General features: G+C 38.2%; 1 protein-coding gene and 2 long non-coding RNA genes across 3 annotated transcripts; 1 reads left to right on the plus strand and 2 right to left on the minus strand.

Moving 5' to 3' along the window:
* On the plus strand, nt 6,041-6,516 carry LOC109950774. Its single transcript, XR_002273072.1, has 3 exons — nt 6,041-6,068; nt 6,170-6,278; nt 6,390-6,516. It is a non-coding gene; the product is annotated as an uncharacterized LOC109950774 (long non-coding RNA).
* LOC109950715 lies at nt 13,978-18,410 on the minus strand. Its single transcript, XR_002273016.1, has 2 exons — nt 17,831-18,410; nt 13,978-14,392 (listed from the first exon to the last, which is right to left on the minus strand). It is a non-coding gene; the product is annotated as an uncharacterized LOC109950715 (long non-coding RNA).
* LOC18768523 (auxin-responsive protein SAUR36) lies at nt 24,533-24,958 on the minus strand. The gene has a single exon (XM_007201570.1). It carries the CDS (start codon nt 24,956-24,958, stop codon nt 24,533-24,535), a length of 426 nt encoding a protein of 141 aa, XP_007201632.1.

The raw sequence follows: 26,747 nt of genomic DNA on the forward strand, positions 1-26,747 counted from the left end.
TCTTTTTTTTATTTGCTTGTTTAATTGCGGGTTTGATTTCTCTGAACAATGGTTTTTGTTTTTCCCTAACTTGATAAAATATAAAGAAAAAGAAAGTAGGGTTGGTATCTAATATAGACGACAGTATCTTATTGTTTTACGTCGTGTGAATGTTAATACCACGACGTCATATTAAAATACCGTCGTCTATATAAGATTCCAAAACTTTCTTTCTTGGCCTTGTATTTTATCAAATTAGAAAACAAAAACCATGGTTCAGAAAAATCAAATCTGCAATCAAACATTCACAGAGAAAGAAAGAAGGGTTTCGGATCCTTATAAAGACGACGGTATATTACTACTGACGTCGTGTGAACATCAATACCACGACGTTATATAAATATTTCGTCGTTTATAGTTAATTATCACGTCGTTTATAGTTAATTATTTCGTCGTTGTTTAATTACCTTGGTTTTAAACATTTATTACGTCTGAGATTATTTCATTGCGTCGTTTAAAATCATATCATACGTCGTATTTTATTAATAACCGTCGTTTGTGTTCTTAATCTTTTCCTGAAATATTTTCACTTGCAGTTTTGTCTGTAAAAATGGTTTCTCACCAAGACCAAAGTAAGGATTCTGGCTCCAAGAAAAATGGAGGTAAAGAGCTTGGAATGGTACCTCCTCAAGTGAAGCCTTCGAAGAAGATGAAGTTTGCTTCATCATCTGCTGAGACAGAACCAACCAGCACGACAACAATTTCTGATGATTCAAAGTCTGGTCGAGGTATGAGCACAATGCCTCGTGTTGTGAAGAGAAAACTTCAGAAACTGAGGCCAATTGTTGAGTACAATAAAAGGGGGAAAGGAATTGGCCAAGCACATAGTGAGATGCAGTCCTACATTGGTGTGTTGGCACGCTCCAGAGTTCCACTTGTGGACATGAAATGGGCTCAAATCCCCAAGGATATAAAGGAGCAGATTTGGGAAGCAGTTGACATTGCTTTTGTGGTAGGTCAAGGGGGCAAGAACTCTGTGTTAGCTTCTGCTGCCAAGAAATGGAAGGATTTCAAGTCTACACTAACGAGGCATTATATCCTTCCATACACCAATGACAGGGAGAGATTAAGCCAACCCCCTGAAACATATAAATTCATAGAGAAAGCACAATGGGATGCCTTTGTAGCTTCAAGGTTATCCAAAGATTTTGAGTCTGTGCATTCTCAACATGCACAGATTAGGGAGAAACTTGAGTACAATCATCGATTGTCTTGAAAAGGATATGCTGGTTTGGAGGATCAATTGGAGGAAACCATGCCTGGGGTAGAAATTGATAGATCTACCTTATGGAAGAGAGCTAGACAGGACAAACATGGTAACATCCCGGATCCAAAGGTGGCAGAGAAAATAAAATTAATTGTAAGCCTACTCACTCTGTTTTAAATTTTTATTAAACTGTGAATAATTCTTATTACGTCTTATGTTATATTTTGCGTCGTGTGAATGATATTACCACGTCGAAATTTTTTAAAAAACGTCGTTAAAGGTCTAAATCAGGAATCACTACTCTGTTTTCTGTAATTATAGCATAAGATGTCGGTGGTTCATTTTCGCGTCGTTTGTATTGAATTACTACGTCGAAATGTTTTAAACAAGGTCGTTAAAGGTGTGAATATTGAATCATCCCTCTGTTATCTGTAAATAAAGCATAAGACGTCGGTGGTTTATTCATTTCGTCGTTTTAAAAACTAACCACGTCGGTATAACTACCGTCGTGATAAATTATAATAACGTCGATTTATATGTTATTGCGTCGTGTAAAATTATATAATACGTCGTTTGTATATAAATAACCGTCGTGTGTTTTTGTTCTTACTTTTTTATATATCTTTGTTTTAGGATGAATTGCAAAAACAAGTCTCGGAAGGCAAAGTCACTGTATCTGGCAGCAATGATGTGCTGACTATGGCTTTGGGCCCCGAGCATCCAGGCAGAGTGAGAGGAGTAGGTGCTGGGATCTCACCAAGGCAATATTTCAATTTACCCAAACCACAGAGAGTGAGCTTTGACGACCGTTTGAATGACAGTTTAAGAGTTCTCCTTCAAGAAGAGACTAAAAAGATGGAAGCTAAGGCAAGGGAAGAGGCTTTAAGGATGGAGGCTAGAACGAAACAATTGGTAGAGGCTGAGAGGGAGCATTTCCTGAGTCAGCTTTCCCAATTAATTCCCAATTTTGATCCAAGCATGCTTAAACCCAGAATTAGCCAAAGTCCCAAAAATCCAATGTCTGACAAAGCAAGCTGCTCTGGAGGTGATGTGAGATCCCTACATTTTGAGGATGATACTGCCAAAAATGGGAAACATCAGGAAGAAAAGGTAACATATCTGAACTTTGAATTCTCTGTTTTTTTTTAAAATCATTAGACGTCGTTATTATTAATAAAACCGTCGTTTGAAATACATACCACGACGATTTTAAAAATAAACCGTCGTTTGTATTTCAATACCACGTCGTATTTAGTTTACTTGTTTTACACGCCATTAAACATCGTTATTTTTAAAACTTTGTGGTTTTTAGACGACGGAGTTAGTCATTCCCGACGTAATAGATGAAGAGAAGAAAGAAGAAAAACAAGATGAAAAGGAGAAAGAAGATGACGATCAGGTATGTTCACATAACTTTGCCTTTTTTATTTGTTTTTCAAAATTCCAGACGTCGATATTTTTCTTTAAACTGTCGTTTGTTTACAACTTAGACGGCGGAATTTTTTTTAAGACGTAATAAATTATTCACCACGACGGTTTCTTCACCGTCGTTTAAATTCTTTTCAGACGACGTTGTATTCCTTAAACCGTCGTTTTTATTGAATTACCACATCATTTTTTTTATTTCTTTAAACAGGTTATTAAAGTTGTTGATTATTCAAATATGGAGGCGCCATCTTCTTTAAACTCCCTTTGTCGTTATGTGGAAACGACACTCGTGCCTCAGGATAAGACCCTGCACTTTACAGTTGATAAGGAGGTGTTTGGTCTAGAGCGCGATACCTTCCTCTTGCCTGAAGATATTACACAATTTGCAGGCATGGAAGAAATAGGAGCCACTGTCATTGCTGTATATATGAGGTTTGTCATTCTAAAATAATACGTCGTTGGTTTATTTATTGCGTCGTCTTAACTAACTAACCACGTCGTTAGTATGTACCGTCGTCATAAATATATTATAACGTCGTTGTCTATTTCAGTACGTCGTGTGAAATTTTATAATACGTCGTTTTGTTATACATAACCGTCGTGTGTTTTTTTGTATATATGAGGTTTGTCATTCTAAAATAATACGTCGTTGGTTTATTTATTGCGTCGTCTTAACTAACTAACTACGTCGTTAGTATGTACCGTCGTGATAAATATATTATAACGTCGTTGTCTATTTCAGTACGTCGTGTGAAATTTTATAATACGTCGTTTTGTTATACATAACCGTCGTGTGTTTTTTTGTGCTGACTTGTTTATATTATTTTATAAACACGCCTACTAGCTGACAGATCACGCCTACTAGCAGCTCGACTTCAGAGGACTGACGGTGAACAGATTTTCCTGATGCCTTACAATCCAGGGTTAGTCTCCTTAACAGGATTTTGTTTTTATGATTTTCAATAAATGACAGCGTATAAACTAACCACGTCGGTGTTTTATTTTATTGAGTCGTTTGAAACTACTAACCACGTCGGTAGTTATTTATCGTCGTGATAAATGTATAATGTCGTCGATTGCTACTTTATTTCGTCGTGTGAAATATTATAATACGTCGTTTTTGTAAATAATCGTCGTTTTTATATTAATTTTGTGCAGCCGTCATTGGATCTTGCTGATTGTAAGAGCAAAGAGAGAAACCGTCTATTTTCTGGATCCTCTGCCAGGAAATCGTGTGGTCGATGAAGAGGCCAAAAACATCGTGAACAGTGCTATAAAAATTTATAATTCTCACATAGCCAGACCAGGCCGTAAGGCAGTAATTTGGAAAACTCTGTCAGGCACACCAAAGCAACCCAGCAGTGTCGAATGCGGGTATTATGTGATGCGCTTCATGAGGGACATCATCATGGATCCTTCCTTGGGGTTTGAGAAGAAGGTAAGAAGAAATTACCTTCATACATTTTACGTCGTTTTTAGTATTATCAACGACGGTCATGTAAAATTACTGTCGTTGAATAGATATAGTACGTCGGTTATGAAAAATATCGTTGTCTGTGATTGAATTTCTTTTTATTTATAAACCCTAATAGTCATTGTTTATGCAGTATGCCAAGGGAAAACAGGAAGCGCCATACCCCCAAGAAGCAATTGATGAAGTCCGGAATGAATGGGCAGAGTTTGTTTGCCTTAACCTGGAATAGGGGAATTATTGAACACTTGATATTTATGTATAATGTACAAATTTTGTCTATAATATATAATGTAAAAATTTGTTGAGGTTTTCTTAAATTAAAAAAAAAACAAACATACAAATTGCCTAACCGACGTGTAATACTTTTCCAACGACCTAATAAAGTCAAAAACCGTCGTTTTTTGTTGTTTCGTTTTAAACAAATCCGACGTAAAAGGATATTTAGACGACGTTCTTTGAACAATTGAGTCGTTTATGGTTTACAACGTCTTCAATTTCTTAAGGGTTCAGGGTAGTACTTTGTAACGACAGCGGTTAAGTCGTGGAATATATATTTTACGTCGGATAGTTAAATATCCGTCATGGTTTCTCATTTAAACGACGTCATTTTAACAACTTAGTCGTCTATTACAATTTACAACGTCTACAATTTATTAACACCGACGTGGTTTGTTGTTGTGATAAGAATATTTTATTATTTTTATATCAAAATATTCAAAATAAATTTAAAATAAATTAAAAAAATGCAAAGTCAACTCCTATGAAGTCATTGATATATTTTCTTCCCCCTAAACCTTGAAAAAATTCATTTTGAATAACAAAAATTTAAAATGACTATCCAAAACAAAATTGTTTTGATGAGTCATAAAATCACTTCTAGTTTTATGGTTTAGGGTTTAGAGTCTAGGGTTTAGAGATTAGGGTTGTTATTTATTGGAGTTTATTTTTAAAGTATAATTTTTTGGTAGTCTAGGGTATATATTAGGCTGTAAAACCATAAACCCTTTTATAAACTTAATTTTTAAAATTATATAATTTAGTTTTAAGGGTTTAGGGTATTAATTGTTAACGACGGTGGTTGAGTCGTGGAATACATATGTTACGTCGTGCAGTAAAATATCCGACATGGTTTCCACTTTAAACGACGTCATTTTAATATGTAAGTCGTCTATTATAATTTACAACGTTTTCAATTTCTTAACCCCGACGTGGTTTTTCAGTCGTTTTTATATCAAAATATTCAAAATAAATTTAAAATTAATCCGAAAAATGAAGCGTCAAAATAAACGGCGTTACGTTCAGTGTTTCCGTCGTGGAATATTACATTTACGTCGGTTCTTGTAGAACTTTCGCCATGATTTTTCTTTCGACGTTTTAAAGAGCGCGCACTCTAAAAATTTTCGCGCGCCCTAAATTTTTTTATATTTGGCTCTTATTCTTATACTTCTAACCCTGAACCCTAAAATTTTCAGATTTCGCGCAACATAACATTCGCTCTCTCACTTCTGCTCTAATTAAAAGTTGCACTCTCCAAGCTCCGTCGAATCTGTGAGCTCGTCCAACCTGTAAGTACAAACCCTATCTTCCCCTTGTAAATTCATTGAATGATATTAGGTTGTTTTGTTAAAGGGTTCTAGGTATATGCTTTGCGATCTGTTAATAATGTGCTTATAGGTATGGGTTCATGGATTTTCTGTTTAATGGGTTCATGGATTTTCTGTTTAATGGGTTCATGGATTACATTATCTGTTATGTTGAATTGGGAATGGATTTAATTTTGTCGGATCTTTTAATCACCCTATGTTATGTTGAATTGGGAATGGATTTATTGTTTTCATGCTTGGTTTCATGTATATGTTGGTTTCTTGCTTGGTTTCTTGCTTGGTTTCATGGACCACCACCATCATCACCAGGCTCCAGGTAAATTACCAAATTGCTTATACTGTCTTCATCTCCTACCTATCAATCTTTAGCATATATATATAGTTTGTTTACTTTGTTCATGATCAAATATGAACCAGTTGCTTACCCCATGAAACATGATGGTCCTGAATGCCCCCAACAACCACCTCCCTGCCCCGAGCCTGCAGAGTCTCATCATCGTAAGGGTGCTGGATTTTGCACAGGATGGTAATTGAACATTCTCAACCCCCTTAAATTACATTTTTCTCAAGTAAAATAAAGGGCTAATATGTTATCATGTTTATACCTAATTCCATATTGGTTTCTTTGTATCGACAGTTGTTTTGCCATGTGTAGCTGCTTTTGCGACTTGTGTTGCATGCAGTGGCAGACCTATTAAGGAGAAAGGAAGTACAGCTGCACCTCCCTCTTTGAAAAATCACCTAGAGAGGTCAGAATTTGCCCCTTTTGTGGTGCTCACCCTAAACCCTAAACCATCCCTTCCTCTCACCTCATGTCATCATGAGCAATAGTACTCGTTCATATAATTTTGAGGAGGATTATTATTGCAAGTTTTGGTTTAAATTTGTGCTTAATTTGGGACCTTGACTACCAAAAGTTTACAATCCCAGTCTTTAGGTGTGATTGGATAGATAGTTCTGGTCTTGTAGTCGACGAACTTGAATTTACCCTTGTAGATGTGAGTAAAATTGGACATAGGAATGACCAATTTGTTTTGGCTTCTCAAGTCAAACAAATATTTTTTGTTGACGACCCGATGCATCGTGGTTGGTCGGTAGTGTTATCAATGCCTAATAGAGAATATAATGATGTTATTGGTGATGAAGTCTTAGGTGATGTGATAATTGAGTGTGAGCCATTTACTAGAGGGATGCCAAATGTTGACACATTTGATGAACTGGTGGGTGAGTTAGGCGGTCAAAATATTCGAGATGGGTGTGAAGATATATGGATTGAATGATGCTTATGTAATTGGCAGTGTATGACATTAATTTTGTAATATATTGTAATGTGATTTCTTCACTTTCTACGTCAAATAAAACACGACGTTATTGTGAACCAGTTATTCAGTATATTTACCGACGTCTTAAAGCAACGTAACAATGAAGAACCACGACGCTATTGTGAAGCAATTATTCAGGATATCACGTCGGGGAAGGATTAAGAACCGCCATGTAATTCAAAATAACACGACTCCAATCCCATAATACCGACGTCTAAAAAACGAGATATATAATCTGAACGTTAAAAAATACGACGTCATCATACATTTTCCACGTCGCAAGTTCTTTTATAAACGAAGAGGAACGAAATGAATTCCGACGGTAATTCATTATAACCGCCGTCTAATATCAATTAAACGACGTTATTTGTAATACGGCTCTCATCATAATCAACGCCGTCTATATGTTCTGTAATACGGCTCTCATTTATTTGGAACCGACGTTGTTTAGAAGTTCAACGTCGTCTATATTAATAAGTGCGTCGTGAGTAATGAATACATATAAATACAACGTCGACAATATAAATGCCACCGACGTTGTTTCGCATTCAACGTCAACTATATAAATACATACGTCGTAAATAATGACACTGACAACTATTTCCACGTCATCTTTTTTAGAAAAATCGAAGTGAAAAATTTATTTCACGACGGTTGTTTGTAAATAAGAGACGTAGTAGATTTCAATAACGTCGTCTTCTCATGTATTTAAAGATGTCATATTTTTTCTTGTCGTGAAAATTATATTTAACGGCGTAGTGTTTTAGTTGTCGTCGTTGTATGTCCATCTTGCGGCCTTGTTCTTTTAATATGTGTCATATTTTTTCTTTTTAACGACGGTGATTTGTTTGAGTTGGTCGTCTATTCTCATCCTCGACTATTTTTTAGAACTTTAGCAGACTAAACACGTCTGTTTTTATTTGTTTTCGACGTTGTTGTATTTAACAACGTCTAATATTTATCGTCGTTGTTTGTTTCTGAAAATAGGACGTATAAATTTTGTAATACGACTCTTATATATTTGTAACCGACGTTGTTTCGTTGTTCAACGTCTACTATATAAATACATACGTCGTAAATAATGACACTGACAACTATTTCCACGTCATCTTTTATAGAAAAATCGAAGTGGAAAATTTATTTTACGACGGCTCTTTTTATATAGGCGATGTAGTAGGTATAAATAACGTTGTCTTCTAATGTATTTAAAGACGTCATATTTTTTATTGTTGTGAAAATGATATTTAACGGCGTTTTATTTTAATTTTCGTCGTTGTATGTCTATCTTGCGGCCTTGTTCTGTTAATATGTGTCATATTTTTCCTTTTTAACGATGGTTTTTTTAGAGAGTTGGTCGTCTATTCTCATCCTCGACTGCTTTTTTAGATCTTTTGCAGTTCAAAGACGTCGTTTTGTATTTGTTGATGACGTTGTATATTGTAACAACGACGGTGATTTAGCATCGTGGTTTATGAGGGAAAAGATGACGGTGGATTCCACGACCATTGAAAAACCGAATACACGACGGTGATTTACCGTCGTCTTTTTGCTTTTTTGTAGTAGTGCACCCAAAGATGATCTTGTACCTTGACAAAGTCCAAGAGCTGTTGAAGGCATTTCCCACCTTCACCATCCAGCAAGTGCCCCGAGCAGAGAACGCGCATGCAGATGCACTGGCAAGCTTAGGATCAGCACTGGATACCCAGTTCAGACGCTCTATCCCAGTCGAACACCTTGACCAGCCTAGCATAGAAGAGGCAGAACAACCGGACCTAATGCAGATCGACGAGGATCCTAGCTGGTAAGAACCCATCATTGACTACCTAGTGAATGAAAACTTGCCTGATGACAAGTCCGAGGCCAGGAAAATCAAGCAGAAGGCTGCAAAACATATACATGCAGGCAACAAGCCTTACCTCCATTGCAGACAAGCTGCTCCCCGGAGCACAAACTCAATGGAGTCTTTTTCAAGCGCTATGTCCCTGACATACGCACACAGGCGACAAGTCTTACCTCCATTGCAGACAAGCTGCTCCCCGGAGCACAAACTCAATGGAGTCTTTTTCAAGCGTTATGTCCCCGACATACGCACACAGGCGACAAGCCTTACCTCCATTGCAGACAAGCTGCTCCCCGGAGCACAAACTCAATGGAGTCTTTTTCAAGCGCTATGTCCTTGACATACGCACACAGGCGACAAGCCTTACCTTCATTGCAGACAAGCTGCTCCCCGGAGCACAAACTCAATGGAGTCTTTTTCAAGCATTATGTCCCCGACATACGCACACAGGCGACAAGCCTTACCTCCATTGCAGACAAGCTGCTCCCCGGAGCACAAACTTAATGGAGTCTTTTTCAAGCGCCCTGACATACGCACACAGGCGACAAGCCTTACCTCCATTGCAGACAAGCTGCTCCCCGGAGCCCAAACTCAATGGAGTCTTTTTCAAGCGTTAGGTCCCCGACATACGCACACATGCGACAAGCCTTACCTCAATTGCAGACAAGCTGCTCTCTGGAGCACAAACTCAATGGAGTCTTTTTCAAGCGCTATATCTTCCAAGTGCTATGTCTCCGGACACACACTTACAAGATACAATGAGAATTGAAGTTCGAAAGACAACTGAAAATTCCATAACAAAGCGGCCAATCAGCCAAGTTCAACAAAAAGTAAGATGGTCAAACAAAGACCACTTATTGAAAGAAAATAACAAAGTTCAAAAATAGCAAAAATGAACTACAACTACTAGGGAACTTCAGCAGGAGACCCTTAGCCGGTCACATCCTCAACTGCACTGGCAACAGCCTCATTCTGCCCAACCAGCACAACTTGCTCAACCGCCTCGGCTGCTTGCTCCTTCGCATTCGCTTTAGCCTCATCAGCTGACCCACCTTGGCATTTGTCTTCCTCAATTGCAGCTTCTTCTTGCTTATCCAAGGGAAGGCTCGAGAAAGCACAAAGGTCACCAGCTCGATACATGTGATCAACTAGCTTAGCGCAAGCAGATGGACTTGACAGAAAGCCTGTTTTCAGCAGATCAGACACTGGCTCACCCCCAGCAGAGCTATCACCAGTTCCCAGACCGGCAGTTCGTGCAATTGGAGGACTCTTGGCTCGAGCAGACGACTCTTTAGCTCTTTTGGCTGCAACTTGCAACATTGAGTCAGCCCTGTGCTTGACTGTTCGTGGCCCCGCAGATGAGTCGTGGTTGCTAGACAGAGGTACAGTCATCTCAGCTTGGTTCCCAGATCGGCACGGACGACCCAAACCTTGCTTCCCAGCGGCTTCCTTGCGTGGCAGATCACGGGTCTTAGGCAGCACGGGCAAAGACTTGAGCAGAATTTCCCGAACCTCCTGCATGTCGTTGGCCTTCTTGCTGTTCGCGCTGACGAGGCGTTTGATCCCGGCAGACGAGGCAGGAGCAACTCCCATATGGGCCTTCTGAGCAGGCGAGACCTCCCTTGTAGAAGACTTGTTCGTGGCAAGAGAAGATCTCGGCTGCCTTCGCTGTGGAAACATATCCACTGATCGTGAAACTACAGCTTCATCTCGAGCAGAGCTACTACACGCTTTCCTACCCTCGGGGGACTCAGTCGATGACTCATCCCGCTCAACTGGCAAGTCACTTAGCTCCAAGCAGCGCGACTTCCACCTTTCAATATCTTCAGCAGGGGGCAGGCCACCGACTTCCTTCCGATGTTCGCTCAGCAGCTAGCGCCATTCACGAAACTTGGCGGGGATGCTCAAAGCTTGTCGAACCTTCGTCATGTCCGGGTCGAGAACGAGCTTCTTTCGGATGGCATCATCTGCAAGCATAAGACAAAAGTTAGTCAGACACAGCAAAGAGTTCGATGGCAACAGTAGCAGATCAGAGGGATGCAACTTACCATTGCAGTAGGTGAGAGGAACGAGCGGATCGTCGCCAACCTCCTCTTCCTATCTGCCGCTGACTTTCAGCACGTTCGTGCTCCGCACATGATCGCCTTGACTCATACTGATCCTAGTTCGTGGCACAAAAATAAGAAGGAATTGAAGCAATTTGGATCATCCACAAAAAAGATGACCTAAACTGCCACTTGCTCCAGCAGCAGATCGCGCACCTCCAGCCTAGTTACAGCTGGACAGCCCGAGTAAAAAGCCTCCTCCATGCAGGAGCCCAATTCAAATAAGGAAGCCCAAATGCAGTTGGATGGCCCAACGGTTAATCCAGATCTCCTACATGCCGCCGCACGCCACGCAGAAGCTGGGGGGCATTTGTGGGAACCTAATTAAATCAAAACCCTAGGTCAAATAATTCCTTCCATTTGGGGATTATTTGACCTAATTGGGAATTATTCAATTTAATTGGGGATTACCAAATTAAATAGAATATTACCTAATCGGGTCGAGAATTAATTCTATTCCTACCCCAATTTCCAATTAAATGAGGAGTTACCCATTTAAGTCAGGATTTGATTTGATACCTACCACAATTAGGGATTTGATTTACCCTAATTGATCAAATCCCTAATTAATCAAATCAATTCTAAAAAGGGGAGGAATAATTCCCTTCCATCTACGAAATTATTCCTCTGAAACCCTAGCCTCCGAGACTACTATAAAAGCATAGCCACACACAATGGTAGAGGTACGTCAAAATTCCTACTGAAACTCTGCATAAATTATTTCTCAAAAACCCTAGCCACCTCCTCTCTTTCTCTCTCTCTCACACAAGGCTCCGGCCACCACACATGGCTCCGGCCACCCGGTTTTCCTTGAAATACCCTACCTAACTTAGGCATCGGAGGGCCTTTGGCCAACACCTCCCGGGTGTGGTCCTTTTACTCCGATCTGTTTTGCAGGGAGAAAGAGAGGCGGAGAAGATGAAGGAATCTTGGGCGAATATTCTCCCGTGAGATTATTTGCACAAACAAGAATAATAAAATATTTTCATGTTACAATGACGGAGTTCGCAATTGTAACAGGGGTGAAAATTTCACTGGTCTTGATGTTGAGGAATTGCTTGGATGAATGGAGTTCGAAAGATAGTGCAAATATTGTTAAAAAGAACTTTATAGCCTCTGAAAGGGTTAGTAGGCAAAATATTGGAGTTCCAATGCTTAAAGTAGTCAAAGGTAAACAACAAGAAGAACACAATCATGCTTATAAGGAAAACACCATTTTCCTTATATGGAAAACACTGTAATTTACCTGCAGTATGCAAACACAAGCTTGTGAAGTCGGCTCCGGAACCAGCAACTGAACCAACAAAAACACACGTGGAGAAGCCTCGGGCCTTTCTCAGAAATTTAAATATGATGAAAATGCTATTCCCCAAATTAAACCCACATTCAAAACCTACGGAAAACACAATGGTACATATTAAAACCATAATAAAAACCAACGGTAACTGATGATTGAATCCCATACAATCAGCTGAAGGAAAACCTAAAGTAAAAACAGATAATAAATAGAAGAGACTCGAATACAATCTATTAGAGGGAAAAACCACAATAAATTGGAGGATCACATTTTAAAAGTCCCCACAAAACACGTTGAATTGTAAATAGGCGCAATTTTAAAATCTAAAAAATATATTAAATCAGGATCTTAGCTTGATTAGGTAACTTGCTGAGTTAGATCCTAGTCATGGAAAAATAAAGAGATAGGTTGCAGTCAAAGAAATATCACTTCTATGGAGAAAAGCCAAATTTTCTATAAAATTTTTGGTGTATTCAAACTAGGGGTGGGCGCGGTCCGGTTCGGTCCGGTTCTCACCTCAAACCGAAACTGAAACTGGTATTATTTAATCGGTCCGGTTTAGGCAAAAAAATTTTCAAAAACCGGCCGGTTTGGTTCTAACCGATTCCGGTTCGGTTCTGACCGGTTCCGGTTTTGAATCGGATTATTAATTTATTATTTTTTTAAATAATCCAATTCATACATTTAGAAATTTTTTGAAGTTGAACTTGGAAAATTAGTGATTATAAAAGTTAAAATATGGCATCAGATTTTAAAATTTTGTACAAATATAAATATAAAATATATGACCGGTCCGGTCCGGTGCGGAGAGATGTAAAACCAGAACCGGAACCGGTTGGAACCGGTTCGGTCCGGTTCCGGTCCGGTTTGTTGACTTTTTTGGTCAACCGATTTTTTTTCCGGTTTTTTTTCACCGGTTCGATTAGGTGTTCCGGTTTTCCGGTCCCGATGCCCACCCCTAATTCAAACTAGATTTTTTAAAATTAATTCACATTTGAATATATTCAATGATTTTTTTAATACACCTAAATTCTTTGGCTTTCGAAGTTTCATAAATACGTATGATTTTGCACTGCAGTCAAAGTTTTGGCTATATAAATTTGTGGTGGTGTACACATGGTAACATCCAAATTTAAAGGTACAGTAATCAAAAGCTAGAGAGAGCTACTTATGTTATTGCATGTGTGGCAAATGAAGTAGTTACATTGAATTTTAGTATATTTTATTTTTTTGTAATTTTTTTAGTATAATTTATATTAGTTCTTTGTTTGACTTTGCAATTAGTAGGATTTTAGAAAGAATATAAAAATTAAATTGAAAATTAGAAAGTGAGAATAAAATACAACAAACATTAAAAATAAACACTTAAAAATAAATTAAAACACACATCCTTCTACTTATGTCCCTCCAAATGTCACCTGCCACCAACACCCAAGCCACTACTATGACCACAATAAGTGGCCCCAACCAAGAGCGGATCTTCAGAGGGACAAAAGAGGTCGCTTGGCTCCATGAAACCTCGAAATCTTCCTGGAAGCTCCGATCTTGACCCTATGGAAGGTTGGTGGGCTACCCAGAGTGCACACCAAATGTTTGCTAAAATGATCCAAAGAGGGTCCTGTTATGTTTAGAAGTATCGCGTCAAGGGAAGGTTGAGGTGGTTTGCCTTAGGGAAACGGTCCATTTCAATTGATTTTAGGGAGTTTTAGTTTTAAAACACAATATAGTTTACTAATTTGGAAGATACTATTACAATTTCATCTAACTAGCATAAGGCTAAAGACCAAAATGTAGTACCTAATTTTACAAAATATCATTAAAAAATATCAAAATTACACACAATGTCACTCCTTCTAAGGCAAGCATATTATGCCACATGTCCATATCTAGCCAACCATCAGCGCTAGAATCCCACCGCCAGCCACCACCCCCGGAATCCCACCGCCGCCCACAACTGCTGGAATCCCGCCGCCGGCCACCACCGTCGGCCACCACCATCGGACTCTTGTGTCATTGAATGGACTCAAACCTTGACCCTTAAAGGAGGAAGGCTCACTCACAAACCACTACACCAAACTTGATTTTGTAATATTTATTCAGTTATACAATATTTATATAAACAATCAATGGTTTAATTAAAAAAAAAATTCACTTCAACACTTATTCACACAAAAAATGCAAATAAAAACAGAAACTGCAACAAAAATACAATGTAGATGTCAATTATGTTAAAAAAACAAAAATAAAAACAGCTACAAAAACAATTGTAATTAAATGAAAACTGCAATGCTGTTTCCAGTTTCCAAAAGTCCAATTTTGAGTTCCCTTGCTCTTAGGTAGTTCTACTCTTCTCTTGCCCACTCAATTCCTCATATGGGTAGCATCTACTCTTCAAATTGGTGAGGTTGAAGGCCAAGGAAAGAGCAAAAATCCAATTGTAATTAAATGAAAACTGCAATGCAGTTTCCAAAAGTCCAATTTTGAGTTCTCTTGCTCTTGGGTAGTTCTACTCCTCTTGCCCACCCAATTCCTCATCTAGATAGCCTATACTCTTCAAATTGGTGAGGTTGAAGGCCAAGGAAAGAGCAAAAATCCAATTGTAATTACCGAAACTGTAGTGCAGTTTCTGAAACTGCAATGTAGTTTCTGCAAAACTACAATGTAGAACGTGTATAAAATTTTACTGAACTAAAGCTTAAATGGTATTGCGAAATATCATATGACAGTGATGTCATAAACAACAAGCATCTCTATCCTAAGAACCGCAATATGATCTCAACTTTCTGGGACGAAATTGAAAATATAGCTAGAAACAAAACAGAATTGAAATATGCATTGCTGCAAACTAAATAATTTAGACAGCAAACTCCACAAGTACAAAGAAGGACATTGTGCTGTGCCTAACTGAGCTGCAGAAGAATCCTTTGAACTACACCCAATAATCAGCCAATAATCACAAATATAAATATATATCTGAATGTTGAACATTAGGCACAACAAAATTATTGCATTCTCCATAATGAAACCGCAAAAACTTAATTTCACAAAAAACACAGACATGATAGACATCAAATGCATGCAAATTAATCTCAATAATTTCATCGTCCTCTGCCCATTTTTGAAATAACAATATAAACTAACAATTGACACAATGATACCCTGCCTCCAAATCTTCCCCTGCCCATTTTTGAAGTTAAAACTGCATGCAGTTTCCAAATTCTCTTATGCCCATTTTTGAAGTTAAAAATTCTGCTCAGTGTTTATTTCTTATTGCCTTTTGAAGTAACAATCACAAGGAATGCTTGAGTTCATTGGATTCTAGAGTCTTGTAACTTGTAAGCCTTGTGCTCATGTGTGTTAGCCTTAGATATTGGGCTAAAACAACAAATCTTACCTTTAAAAGGTGGGGAAGGATAACAAGAAAGGTTCGGATGTTTGTATTGTATGTTGCTGTTAGTAGTACTCATCTATGGAATGACAGGGAGGAGATGGCCTGTGATGAAGTTGTTCACCCGTTTTGTGTTTACTCCTATGATGGAAGCGCAAAGTTCTCCATTGCCTTGAAAACCATTGACTGGTTAACAAGCCAACTTTCTTTGGTGTGCGAGCATGCCACTACTAGCAATAAAAAATCCTAGCAGACTTCTTTGAAATAGATAACTTGCGCCCCAAGTTACTTATTTCTAAACAAGCGATCATGAATTTGGTTGAGGAATGTCTCCCAAGTAAGTTATTTTCTTACCTCAGACTAGTGAAGACTTCACAATTTATCTCAGTACAAGATTGATAGTTCTGGCCAGAATAAATGATAATAAAGTGGACTGTTTTTAGGCAGAACTACCTTTTACAAAACTAGAAAGGAAAAGATCAACTCTAAAATAAAAAAATGGCTAAAATTCCATTTTTGCCTAGATATAAGCTTCTAATCCGGGCTGGACTGGGTATGTTTGTGCTGGACTGAATTGTCAACAACTTCAACTGCTAAGCTTCAGCTGTAAATCGTTACCAAAGTTTGAGTTTGGCAGAGCTTTAATCTATTTCAAGCCCTGGAAGGCTTTTCGAACGGGCAGAACTGCAACTTCTTTGGTCTGAAAGGGGCAGAAGTGGCTGGACATGAGGATTACTGAGCCGGAACTGCACTATGGTACCTGTTCTGCTTGATCAGGGCTCTCCATAAATTTGTTGAGGTTTTCATATTTGTGAAAACTCAAACTCTGCTTGTCTTGGCTTTTGCTAAACCAAATTTGTAACGAGAGAAGTCTCGTTTTGAATGACTTATTTCTCTAAGTCTGAACTTGGAAGTTCTAATCTATAGCTGGCTTCTTTTGTGGCTCAAATGAGTTTTTAGTTTCAAGTGATCATTTTGAGTTTTTGCCTTTGGTTGATTGTTGAAAAATGAGTCTCTCTTGCTCTGTTCTCCTTCTCCTATATTTATAAGAAATGTTTTGGAGTAGGGTTTCTGATTCTTTAGAAATGGGCGGCATATTTTCTCAAAAGATCTTTCATTTTTTAAAATGTAAAGAAAGAGAGGTTTTATCAATTCTGGCAGATAAGCTCTCAATGGTCAGTTTCTTTAAGTCAATCACTTCTCTGTTTTTTGAAAGAAAACTTAATCCTTCTTTAATTCCAACTACCCCTTGTGAGAGCTCAAACTGTGATGGTTTAGTTTGATTTGCCAGTTTGAACAACTCCCTGTTTCCTGCTTATCTTTTTAGAAAACAATCTGCGTATCCCTTAAAAGATGGTGCCTTATTTGGAGTAGAAACAATATCTCTGAATATATAAAAGGGTTTTGATCTTCTGGTGGCAGAGATTTCAGAGACGTCCCTTCTTTTCACCTGCCTCTGTCAACTCTTTATTAACCCAATTGAAATTGTTGACTTTCCTAAATCAAAGAAAAAGATTCACGTGGGTCTGTTTCCTTTTGGGCTCCTTCTTCTCTTTTAATCATGCTCAAGCCCTTTTGATTTTTCTGGAGCCATGGGCTGATTGCTCTTTTTCTCTTTTTCGAGGCCCAAGTTTATTTGCAGAGTCCAGACTGCTTGGGCCTTGTGGTTTGTCTTTATTGTTTCTGGGCTTTTTGGGCTGGGTGTGCCAAATTAGGCCCAAACATAAGCTGAGCTTGAAGCAGATGAATTTGCGAAAAGGATTCATAGTCAAGAAAAATTACAGGAGCAGGTAATATTTGTTCAAATATAACAACTATAATGGTAAAGGTGGATGTTTCTAAAGCACCAGAAGTAAATATTTTTCAACAATTAGAAATGCTAAAGCACATGAGGAAATTTCCCTTGGATGATCAATATGCTATCCTAGCTGCCATTCTAATAGATTCATAAACGAAATCAAAACACAACAAAGCAGCCACAGTTCAAATCTCAAAACAACACCACTGAAATTAAACAAAAAAATCTCAAGAAAAGCCCATTTTCAAGTAATTCAATCGCATAACCTAAAAATCAGACCACATCATATTAAAAAACAACACAATAATTAATATAGGTTTTGAATTACCACAGGAGACGAAGATCTATTCCGTCAGCATCGATTCTCCGATTGCTTCTCCATGGACCGCAGAACGCCTTCTCCGTAGGCAATTGTGACGCCAGGACGAGCCATGGTCATCATCAATTGCTTCTCCGCCAGAAAATGCCTTCTCAGTCATCGATTGCTTCTCCGGTGAAAAAGGCCTTTCTCTGGCACTTTGCAGTGACCTTCTTAGCCATGGTTGTCGTTGGTGGTGGTTGCGACCTCGTGCTCTTCGTTTAGGATGAATCCATAGCTGAGGCGTGATCTGCCTCTCATATAAAATATGAAGGGTAAAAATGTTATTTCAAATACAAATTAAATAAGCTTAAAGAGCACATGGGTAGGGCCGTTGGCTTTTAACAAAATAAAATTTAAAACTCATCCACCATATCCAAAACAAAAATAGGTAATGTATCATATGCTAATTACTAAAGTTTTTTTGTTACTATACACTAATTTTTCTTTGATTTTAATGGAACTGTGCATCCCGTTTGTATTTAAAAAGGACCTACTAGTGTAGTGGTTTGGAGTATTTACTCCCTCATGCAAGGTCCTGGGTTTGAATCCTAGCATCCGTGTTGTGTGTGTGAGTTTAATATGCTATCGCCCCTTTCAATAGGAAAGATCCTAAAAAAAAAAAAAATACCCGCCATTTGTTTTATATAAAAACTAGCCCCTTGGCACATGCTCAATCGGTTTTCTTTTTTATTTTTAGAATTAAGAAAAGATAATATAAGTAGTTATGTTCTATAAAAGTATGACTGTTATAAATCTAGAAGAATTGGAGAGAGGGAATTGAGATATAGAGAGAGCATAGAAGCTGATTTCTCATTCTGATATCTGTATGTGTGTGTATTACAAGTAGGGGGGATGCCTTATTTATAGGCAAGCATCTTCTAATAGAGGTGGGCTCCACTATTATATTTACAACACTCCCCCTTGGAGACCACAAATGATATGGAATATGCCTCGTTAAAAACCTTGCCAGTAAAAACCCAGTGGGACAAAAACTGGTCAAAGGGAAAAAGAGTACATAATCATGTGTAACATAAAATTCTGTGTATATTGACGCGCGTGCGACACTGCCTCGTTAAAACCTTGCCAGGAGAAATCCAGTGGGATAAAAACCTGGACGAAGGAAAAAGAGTACAGTGTTCGAAGATCTTTATTGATAGCACGCTCCCCCTGATGCTTGGTAAAATATCTTTAAGTCATACTGTTGTTCACCTTTCTGAATATCGTAGTTGATACTGCTTCTGTGAGTCAATCTTGAGCGACACTGCCTCGTTAAAACCTTACCAGGAAAAATTCAGTGGGATAAAAACCTGGATGAAGGAAAAAGAGTACAGTGTATGGAGGTCTTTATTAAAACCACGCTCCCCCTGATGAATATCTCCCCCTGAAAACTTCATGACTAGCTTTTTCCAGTAAGCGACCATAGAGATTTCCAGAGTCCGCATATCTAATAACACTTGGGCTATTTGTAAGTTCACTCAAAAATATGCCCGTATATGGTGTTATGCTGAGATTGCATCAAATATGCCTCACATCATCCCAAAATGATGGTGATGGAGTTGAGCTCTATCTGGAAAATACGATGTACGGTCCAATATACTTCCGGAAAATACTTAAAGTGTCCAACGGATAATCCTCATAAAAATGCTTCAATACTTTCTTAGTATAAGCAAGAATCTCGTTGGCATAATGCTCGATTTTTTTAAGTCGAGATAAATATTTCGTGAATTCTGCAGAAGCTTTAATGTGTTGCAATCACATTATAATCAATGTACTCACTGAGGTAATTTATGCATATTAATATTGAGTACAAATTTTGTGCTTCAAGCACATGTCCTTTAGGGACTTGCTTTATTCAATGTCAATCCTCTCAACGGATTTTGTTTAAAAGGGTTTAATCTTTATGACACATTATATAGCTTTTACCCAGCTATTTATACATCTTTAGGAAATCGCTTCTGGCGATATGCTCCTTGCATTTAATAACCCTTAAAGATAATATGTTGGTCTCCGTAATTGTGTAAAAAGGGGGGCACAATTGAATCTGTAAATATGGAGAAAACCCAACATTCCTTGTTTCTGCCAGAAACAGTGTGTCATACAAAGTAGGTATATTCCCTTTTATTCCGAACACCCAAGTATAAATTTCAGTATTAACATCTTTTGGGGTTCGTACTGTGGGTTTGTTCATTCACGTTCATTCTCATCTATAATGGAATTACCTCGTTCCATTTTGGCCAATGATATTGTCGACATTTAATAATTGAACGTGGTTCCAATCAACACAGCCCATTGATGATTTGAGTAGCTACTCCAAAACCAAAAATTGTCATTCATCAATTCATGATCTCACCATTCTCATGTGCATGCGCATGCATCAATTATAAGCATTTCTTTGCTTTTGGGTACCCAAGCCACTTCATGGGGCTTTTATTATGTGAGAATGTGGATTATAACCTCCATTGGAGCGTTATTTAGCAGTAGGGCATGGATAATCTCCATTTAGGGAGTTGGAACATTTAGAACCCATATATCTGTCATGCTGAAGGCATGCCACAGATTAATACATTCATGTCAATTAATTGCTGGGACCTTAACCCATATTATGGGACTTTAACCCATATAATTTACTACGCATTTAGGCGTGCACAATATCAATATTGACATGTCAAAGGATTGTCCTTTCGGGACTTCAATCCACATCATTTGCTACGCAACAGGCGTGCATCATATTGATCACTGCTATACCCATATTCTGTTCTTATGGGACTTTAATCTGTGCAGTATATTATCAATGTATCCAACTTACAATCTGTAAAATTTGCACTAATAATTCATGGATACATACAAGCCATTCTTTTGGAACAGACTTATCTCCCCATTTGGTTACCTTTCAAAATAAAATATCAAATAAGTATATAAGCATAAAATAACACAAGTATTGCTTACATCCTTAGGTGGGAGAAACTTTTCTCAAGTATCATTCAAGCTTGTATCGGCCCAGTAAATGTAGCGCTTGATGATCTAGTTACATCCTGCAAGAGTAAAAGCACAACTCTTTTCTCTGTGAAAAAACAAACTTCATGGATTCTTTCTTCAGATGTTCATTCTAAAGAAATAAAATCTCTTATGAACAGAGAGTTACAAAAAGAGAAAAAATGCAAAAAATTGTGATATTGATTGCAAGAGAAGGTAAGCAATCAGGGAAGGAAGCTGGTGGGAGCAGACAACAAGCTCAGCAATCAAGGAAGGAAGCTGGTGGGAGCAAACAACCAGCTCACATTTCTTATAGTCTAGAAGAACTTCCGGAGATTAGAGCATAAGGTTGCCTTCACAATTTCCTGATGTGGCGGAAACGTGATCAGGGATAGTCTCGCTTCCTGAATGGATGATCAGAGATAGTCTTGCTTCTCGGGCATATTAAGTGCTCACTGATAAGAAAAACAAGTAGATATCGCATCACTAGGTATGGAGAAAACTGGATGTCTTCTGCAAAGAAAATTTCGTTAGTAACACATTTATACACAAATAAGAGGAATAGGTAGAACCGGTGAATTTCAAATTAACCATAGGAAAATTGTGAGATTCTCGGGGCACTTTTGAAAAAGTAGCTCCGTGAAATCCGCAAAGCAAGATCGGCTTTTGACAAAAATAATACTTGAAAACGCCGAAAGTGCTGACAGGCATTATCAGAGGCCACGTGAAGTTTTGGACTCTGGGAAAGAAAAAGATAATATGGGGATCTGAGATAATATTGGGATCCTGGAAACTGTAGCCATATTTCCTCCTATAGATATTGCCTTTGCAAAACTTGATTGGAGCAACTGCGTTTCATCTTGCTCATTTCCTGTTATAATAATTGCGCACATTCTTAAAATTTGCACCTGTGGTTTTTACGTCTTTTCAAAATGACGGTTTGGAACCTTGTGCCTTATAGGTTCAAATAACCACATCGACTCTCCCAAATTTCATATTTCAACGTATGGGAGCCCGGAACTTTTGGCCTGGGCTAAACACAAAACTCAGAATTTATTTGCCCTTTTCAAATGGACATGAAATATGAATTGAGTAAAAGTTACGATAATATCGTAATATAGTAGTGAAGAGCATTAACTACTATATACCCACAACCTCAAATTCGGGATTTCTCACATATTTGAATCCATGTGCTTCTGGCCCAGATATATCAAAATATGTGGGAGCCTCAATTCATCATTTGAGGTTTATATTGATATTATCCATTTCACGGTGTATTCTTAACAACCGGAATTCACAAAATATATTTCTTCCTTGAGGTGTCGATTATAACAAAATCGAACTTTATTAAATTCATCATTCTCTTATGCCAAAGAAATATGTGGCGTACCACAATTTGCAATAATACCTCAAAGGTTGTCCATTTAATTGTTGGAACTTCAGGTTCTCAACACTGTTAGATTTTGAACCTCAAGTCAAAATCACATATTCTCATGGTATGGACATTTTTACAATTTTCTGTACATATTTCTGGACTTCAAGCCCTTACATAATTGTCCATATCTTGAGGGACTTCTGGCATCTCATTTAATTGCTCATCCATGAGTTTAAGGAACTGCAGGTTCCTTTTTGAATAGTGATGGTTTACCCAAAATGGTTAATATTTATGTATACGTCACTATTCATATATCCGGTACTATTCATCAAATCATGAATACGTATCTATTCATGTGTACAGTACATTTGCCGGTACAGTTATCATCCATGTGTACGGCATTATGAACCAATACGGTACTGTTACATCATTAAGGAACCCCAGGTCCTAATTTACATGTCAGGGATCAAGGACCCTCAAGTCCAATCACATGTTTACAAATATAGTACTGGAGAGACTGTCAGCTCTCATATTAACATCATCATCAAGGATCTTCAAGTCCTGATGTAATTGTATGATGAGGATCAAGGAACTTCTGGTCCTGATCTGCTTACTATAAAAACTCATCATACAGCACAATTAATCCGTAAAATAAATTGCTGATAAATAAATTACTAGTATGGACGATAAACCCGCACCATACTTTAAATAAATGTAAATGTGCGGTAAAATAAATTCATAAATTAAATTGCTTGCTGTATGGACGTTAATCCCGCACCATACCTTAAATAAAATTAAATGTGCGGTAAATTAAATTCATAAAGTAAACGTGCTTGTATGGGCACTAATTCTGCTCCATACATTTAAATAAAAGTAAAGGCGTGGACGATAAACCCGCACCACCCTTTTAAATAAATGTAAATGTGCGGTAAAATAAATTCATAAATTAAATTGCTTGCTGTATGGACGTTAATCCCGCACCATACTTTAAATAAAATTAAATGTGCGGTAAATTAAATTCGTAAAGTAAACGTGCTTGTATGGACACTAATTCTGCTCCATACATTTAAATAAAAGTAAAGTCGTGGACGATAAACCCGCACCACCCTTTTAAATAAATACTGTTGTATGGGTAATAAACCTATACCATACAGTAAATAAAATAAATATGTGGTTAAAACCACCACCGAATAAAAAAAAAATGTTAGTATTAGTAACGGTCTCCCACTGATAATATGTTCAGTATTACCAAGGGTCCATTTTGTTAAAGGTTAGTAATAGAATGGCAGATAAATATAGTATATTATATTACCATCAACTTTTCATATATATATATATATATTATAGAAGTATGGCCATCTTCGTGCTAATTTGCTGTAAGGTATCATGCTTGTCACTGTGTTTTCATTTGACCTGCCATTAGCACATGCATTAATATTAATATTAAATAATATAGAATAATAATAATTGAAAAAGATGGTGGGAATCTCATCATTTCGGTGGGTGCTTTTCTTTATCAGTGGGTGCTGCTCATCATTTCGGTCGTGGCCGTCATCATGGGTCTGTCAAAGTTGCCTCTGCATTTACACTGTTTTATTCTCTGTCCTTGCTGACTGGAGAAAACCTCATCATCATCCTTTAGAACTTTTCCTCGGCATATTAGTCGTTGTTGCTCGGATAGTACACCAGTGACAGAGGCAATCTGCTCTGTGAAACCAGCCTCACGCTGTACCCTCTTGTCTAAGAGACACGCAGCCCAAGCCTTCGCAAGGACCACATGACCCAACTCACAACTTGGAACGGGCGAGTCAGCAGATTGCAACTGCCAACCCTGCCAGACGAGTTGACCCATAGTTCTACCACTTCAATTTGCTCGCACATGGGAATGTGTTCAGCACTATTACTTCCCATTCTTCTCAGGCCACACTGAACCTAAGCCAAGAGATCAACTAGATGAAAGGGGGACACAAAAGCCCTCAGAGAGAGAGAGGGGGGTTTATATGAAAATGGTCTCCGCCACTGAAATTGGCTGGGTCGCCCGCTCTGTCACTGTGTGGCAAACGATGGATGAGCACCTCGGAGGGGCAGGAGGGAAGTCTTGTGGTGATCCAGAACGACGACGCTGGGGACCCTGGAAGAGATCTCCTGGACAAAACCAGGGGGATCCACAAAGTCAAGGAGGTAGAGGCGGTCGATCTGGTGGAGAGGGAGGTTGTCGGCGGCTTGGCAGTAATTGACACCGATGAAACCTTGGGACCTCATGCTTCAGATTGCTTCCAAATCTCCCACCATTCCTGTCGAAATTGCCACCCGCACCCGCACTAGCGACGGCTTTTCCTTCTCCGCCTTGGGCATTGATCCCATGCGGCAATCTTCATATGCACCTTCTCAAACTCCGAAACCTCACATGGTATCACGATCCGACCTGGATGATTGAACCCATAAACCTTCTCAGCCTCCTTCAACAGGTACACAGCCAGATGCCCTTTCGGTACAGAAACCGGTTTTGCAACTTTGGTTTCAACAGGGGCTTCACGGATCCGAATATAACCCGAGTTTGCCGAACAGATCTGCTTTGCTCCACGCCGAAGAAACCGAGCCAAGGTGAAGAATTTGGAAATGGGGTTGTAGTTTTGGGTCGGAGGCTCCAGTCTCTGGCATCGATTCAGGTCTTTTCTGGGTAGGATAATCCATTTGAAGATTCTCACTAGCTTGTGTCTTAGCCTGAAACCTCTGTTCTTTCTCATGCTTGGTTTGGTCTCAACAAGGAGAAGGACCCGAAATTAAAGATTTTGGACAAATGGGTCTGTGTTTAATAAGATGGGTACATGAAAATGTTGGCTAAAAAGCCTAAATGGCTGTAACTTGCAACGGCTCTAATTTTTGAGGTATAGAACAAATATCCTGTTTCTGCCAAGCTCATCTCTGACGCGACTGCGTCTGCGGGTCTGGGATTGATTGAGCTCAGAAGGATTGAGGCCTCCAGGGAGGTTGCAGTGACACAGAGAGAGAGAGAGAGAGAGAGCGTTGAGGCTCTGAATTTGGAAATAGAGGAATCGTGCTGATAACGTGTTATAAATCTAGAAGAATTGGAGAGAGGGAATTGAGATATAGAGAGAGCATAGAAGCTGATTTCTCATTCTGATCTCTGTATGTGTGTGTATTACAAGTAGGGGGGATGCCTTATTTATAGGCAAGCATCTTCTAATGGAGGTGGGCTCCACTATTATATTTACAACAATGACCTATTATTTGATTTGTTTTTAATTTTAATTTTTTTAACTATAAAAACATGTGAATTTACCATATTATCCTCATTTAATTAATAATTTCAATTCTTAATATTGAATTAACCAAGGGCATTTTTTGGTATTTTGAATGTTTCACTATTCTCTGCCTTTTGCTTTATATATATAGATAAGCCAGCACACCAACCATGTAGAAACCATGCCCCAACAAATAAGGCAGCCCACCGTTTGTGTGTATATATATATTTTGTTGAAATAGAGGGTAAAACCCCAAACAAAACAAACTACTCAGAATGGTTTAAACAAACCATTCGAGTTCTAGAGACAGCCAACAAGTCATCAACAAGTTTTGAAACAAATTGAAATTAGGACTCCAGTTGGCTAAATAGCCAGCTACCCCATTCTTCTTGTAGAGAACAACTTTGTTCTTTGCTTTGGCACGTTGACTTATCAGAAATGCAGAAGTCATGAATTGGAGAACTTTAGTAGGGAACTTACATAATTTTTTATTCCTTATGTGTAAGAAAACACACAAAATATGAGGAATTGGAATAATTCCAATATCCATGTATAAGTAAACACGGGATAAATAGAATTTGGAATTATTCCAATACCCATTCTTGATAAATAAACATGCGGACTATAGAAGAAATAAAATTAAGGTGTTGAAAGGTACATGTATGGGAAGCATTAGGACTATGTAGACGTTGGAGCTTTGAAAAAATGAAAAGTTGGAATTGGATGCTTATAAAAGTAGAATATTAGAGCATCATTTTCAACCACTAACATTAAGAGCATGGTTGGACATTATTCCCAAATTTGATTCTCAATTATAAACCAAATCAAATGAATTAGCTAGGTTGGTATAGACGCACAAACAAAAACCAAAAAAGGAAAAGAAATAGCTAGCAATCTATAACGCTACAAATGGCGAAAATGACTTCCAATATCTTCTGCTATTGAAGAAGAACAAGATAATTGTATCTTTCGTAAACCACGTTTTAAAAAAAAAAATTTAATTTATTACAATGGAAGAGAACCGAATCCTTAAACTCTGGACCACTTTGAAACCAAATTTTCCGACGTACCTTCCTAAAAATATAATGTATTGATCACACTTTTGGGTGTATGTATATTATCAACTCTTCTGATTTTACTAGGTAACAAAATGTGGGCCTTAGAATGCACATGGTTGGTGTAATGTTAAGCCCAATCTTCAAATTCCAAGACATCGAAATTTGCCGGACACTGAGGCTTTGAGAGCTAGCTATCTACATACACAACACAC

Source organism: Prunus persica, chromosome G8 (genome assembly GCF_000346465.2).
Source record: "Prunus persica cultivar Lovell chromosome G8, Prunus_persica_NCBIv2, whole genome shotgun sequence".
Lineage (NCBI taxonomy): Eukaryota > Viridiplantae > Streptophyta > Magnoliopsida > Rosales > Rosaceae > Prunus > Prunus persica.

Excerpts from the sequence above, each read along its gene's own strand:
- LOC18768523 (XM_007201570.1), bottom strand. The coding sequence starts at position 24,958 with ATGAGAAAGAACAGAGGTTTCAGGCTAAGACACAAGCTAGTGAGAATC.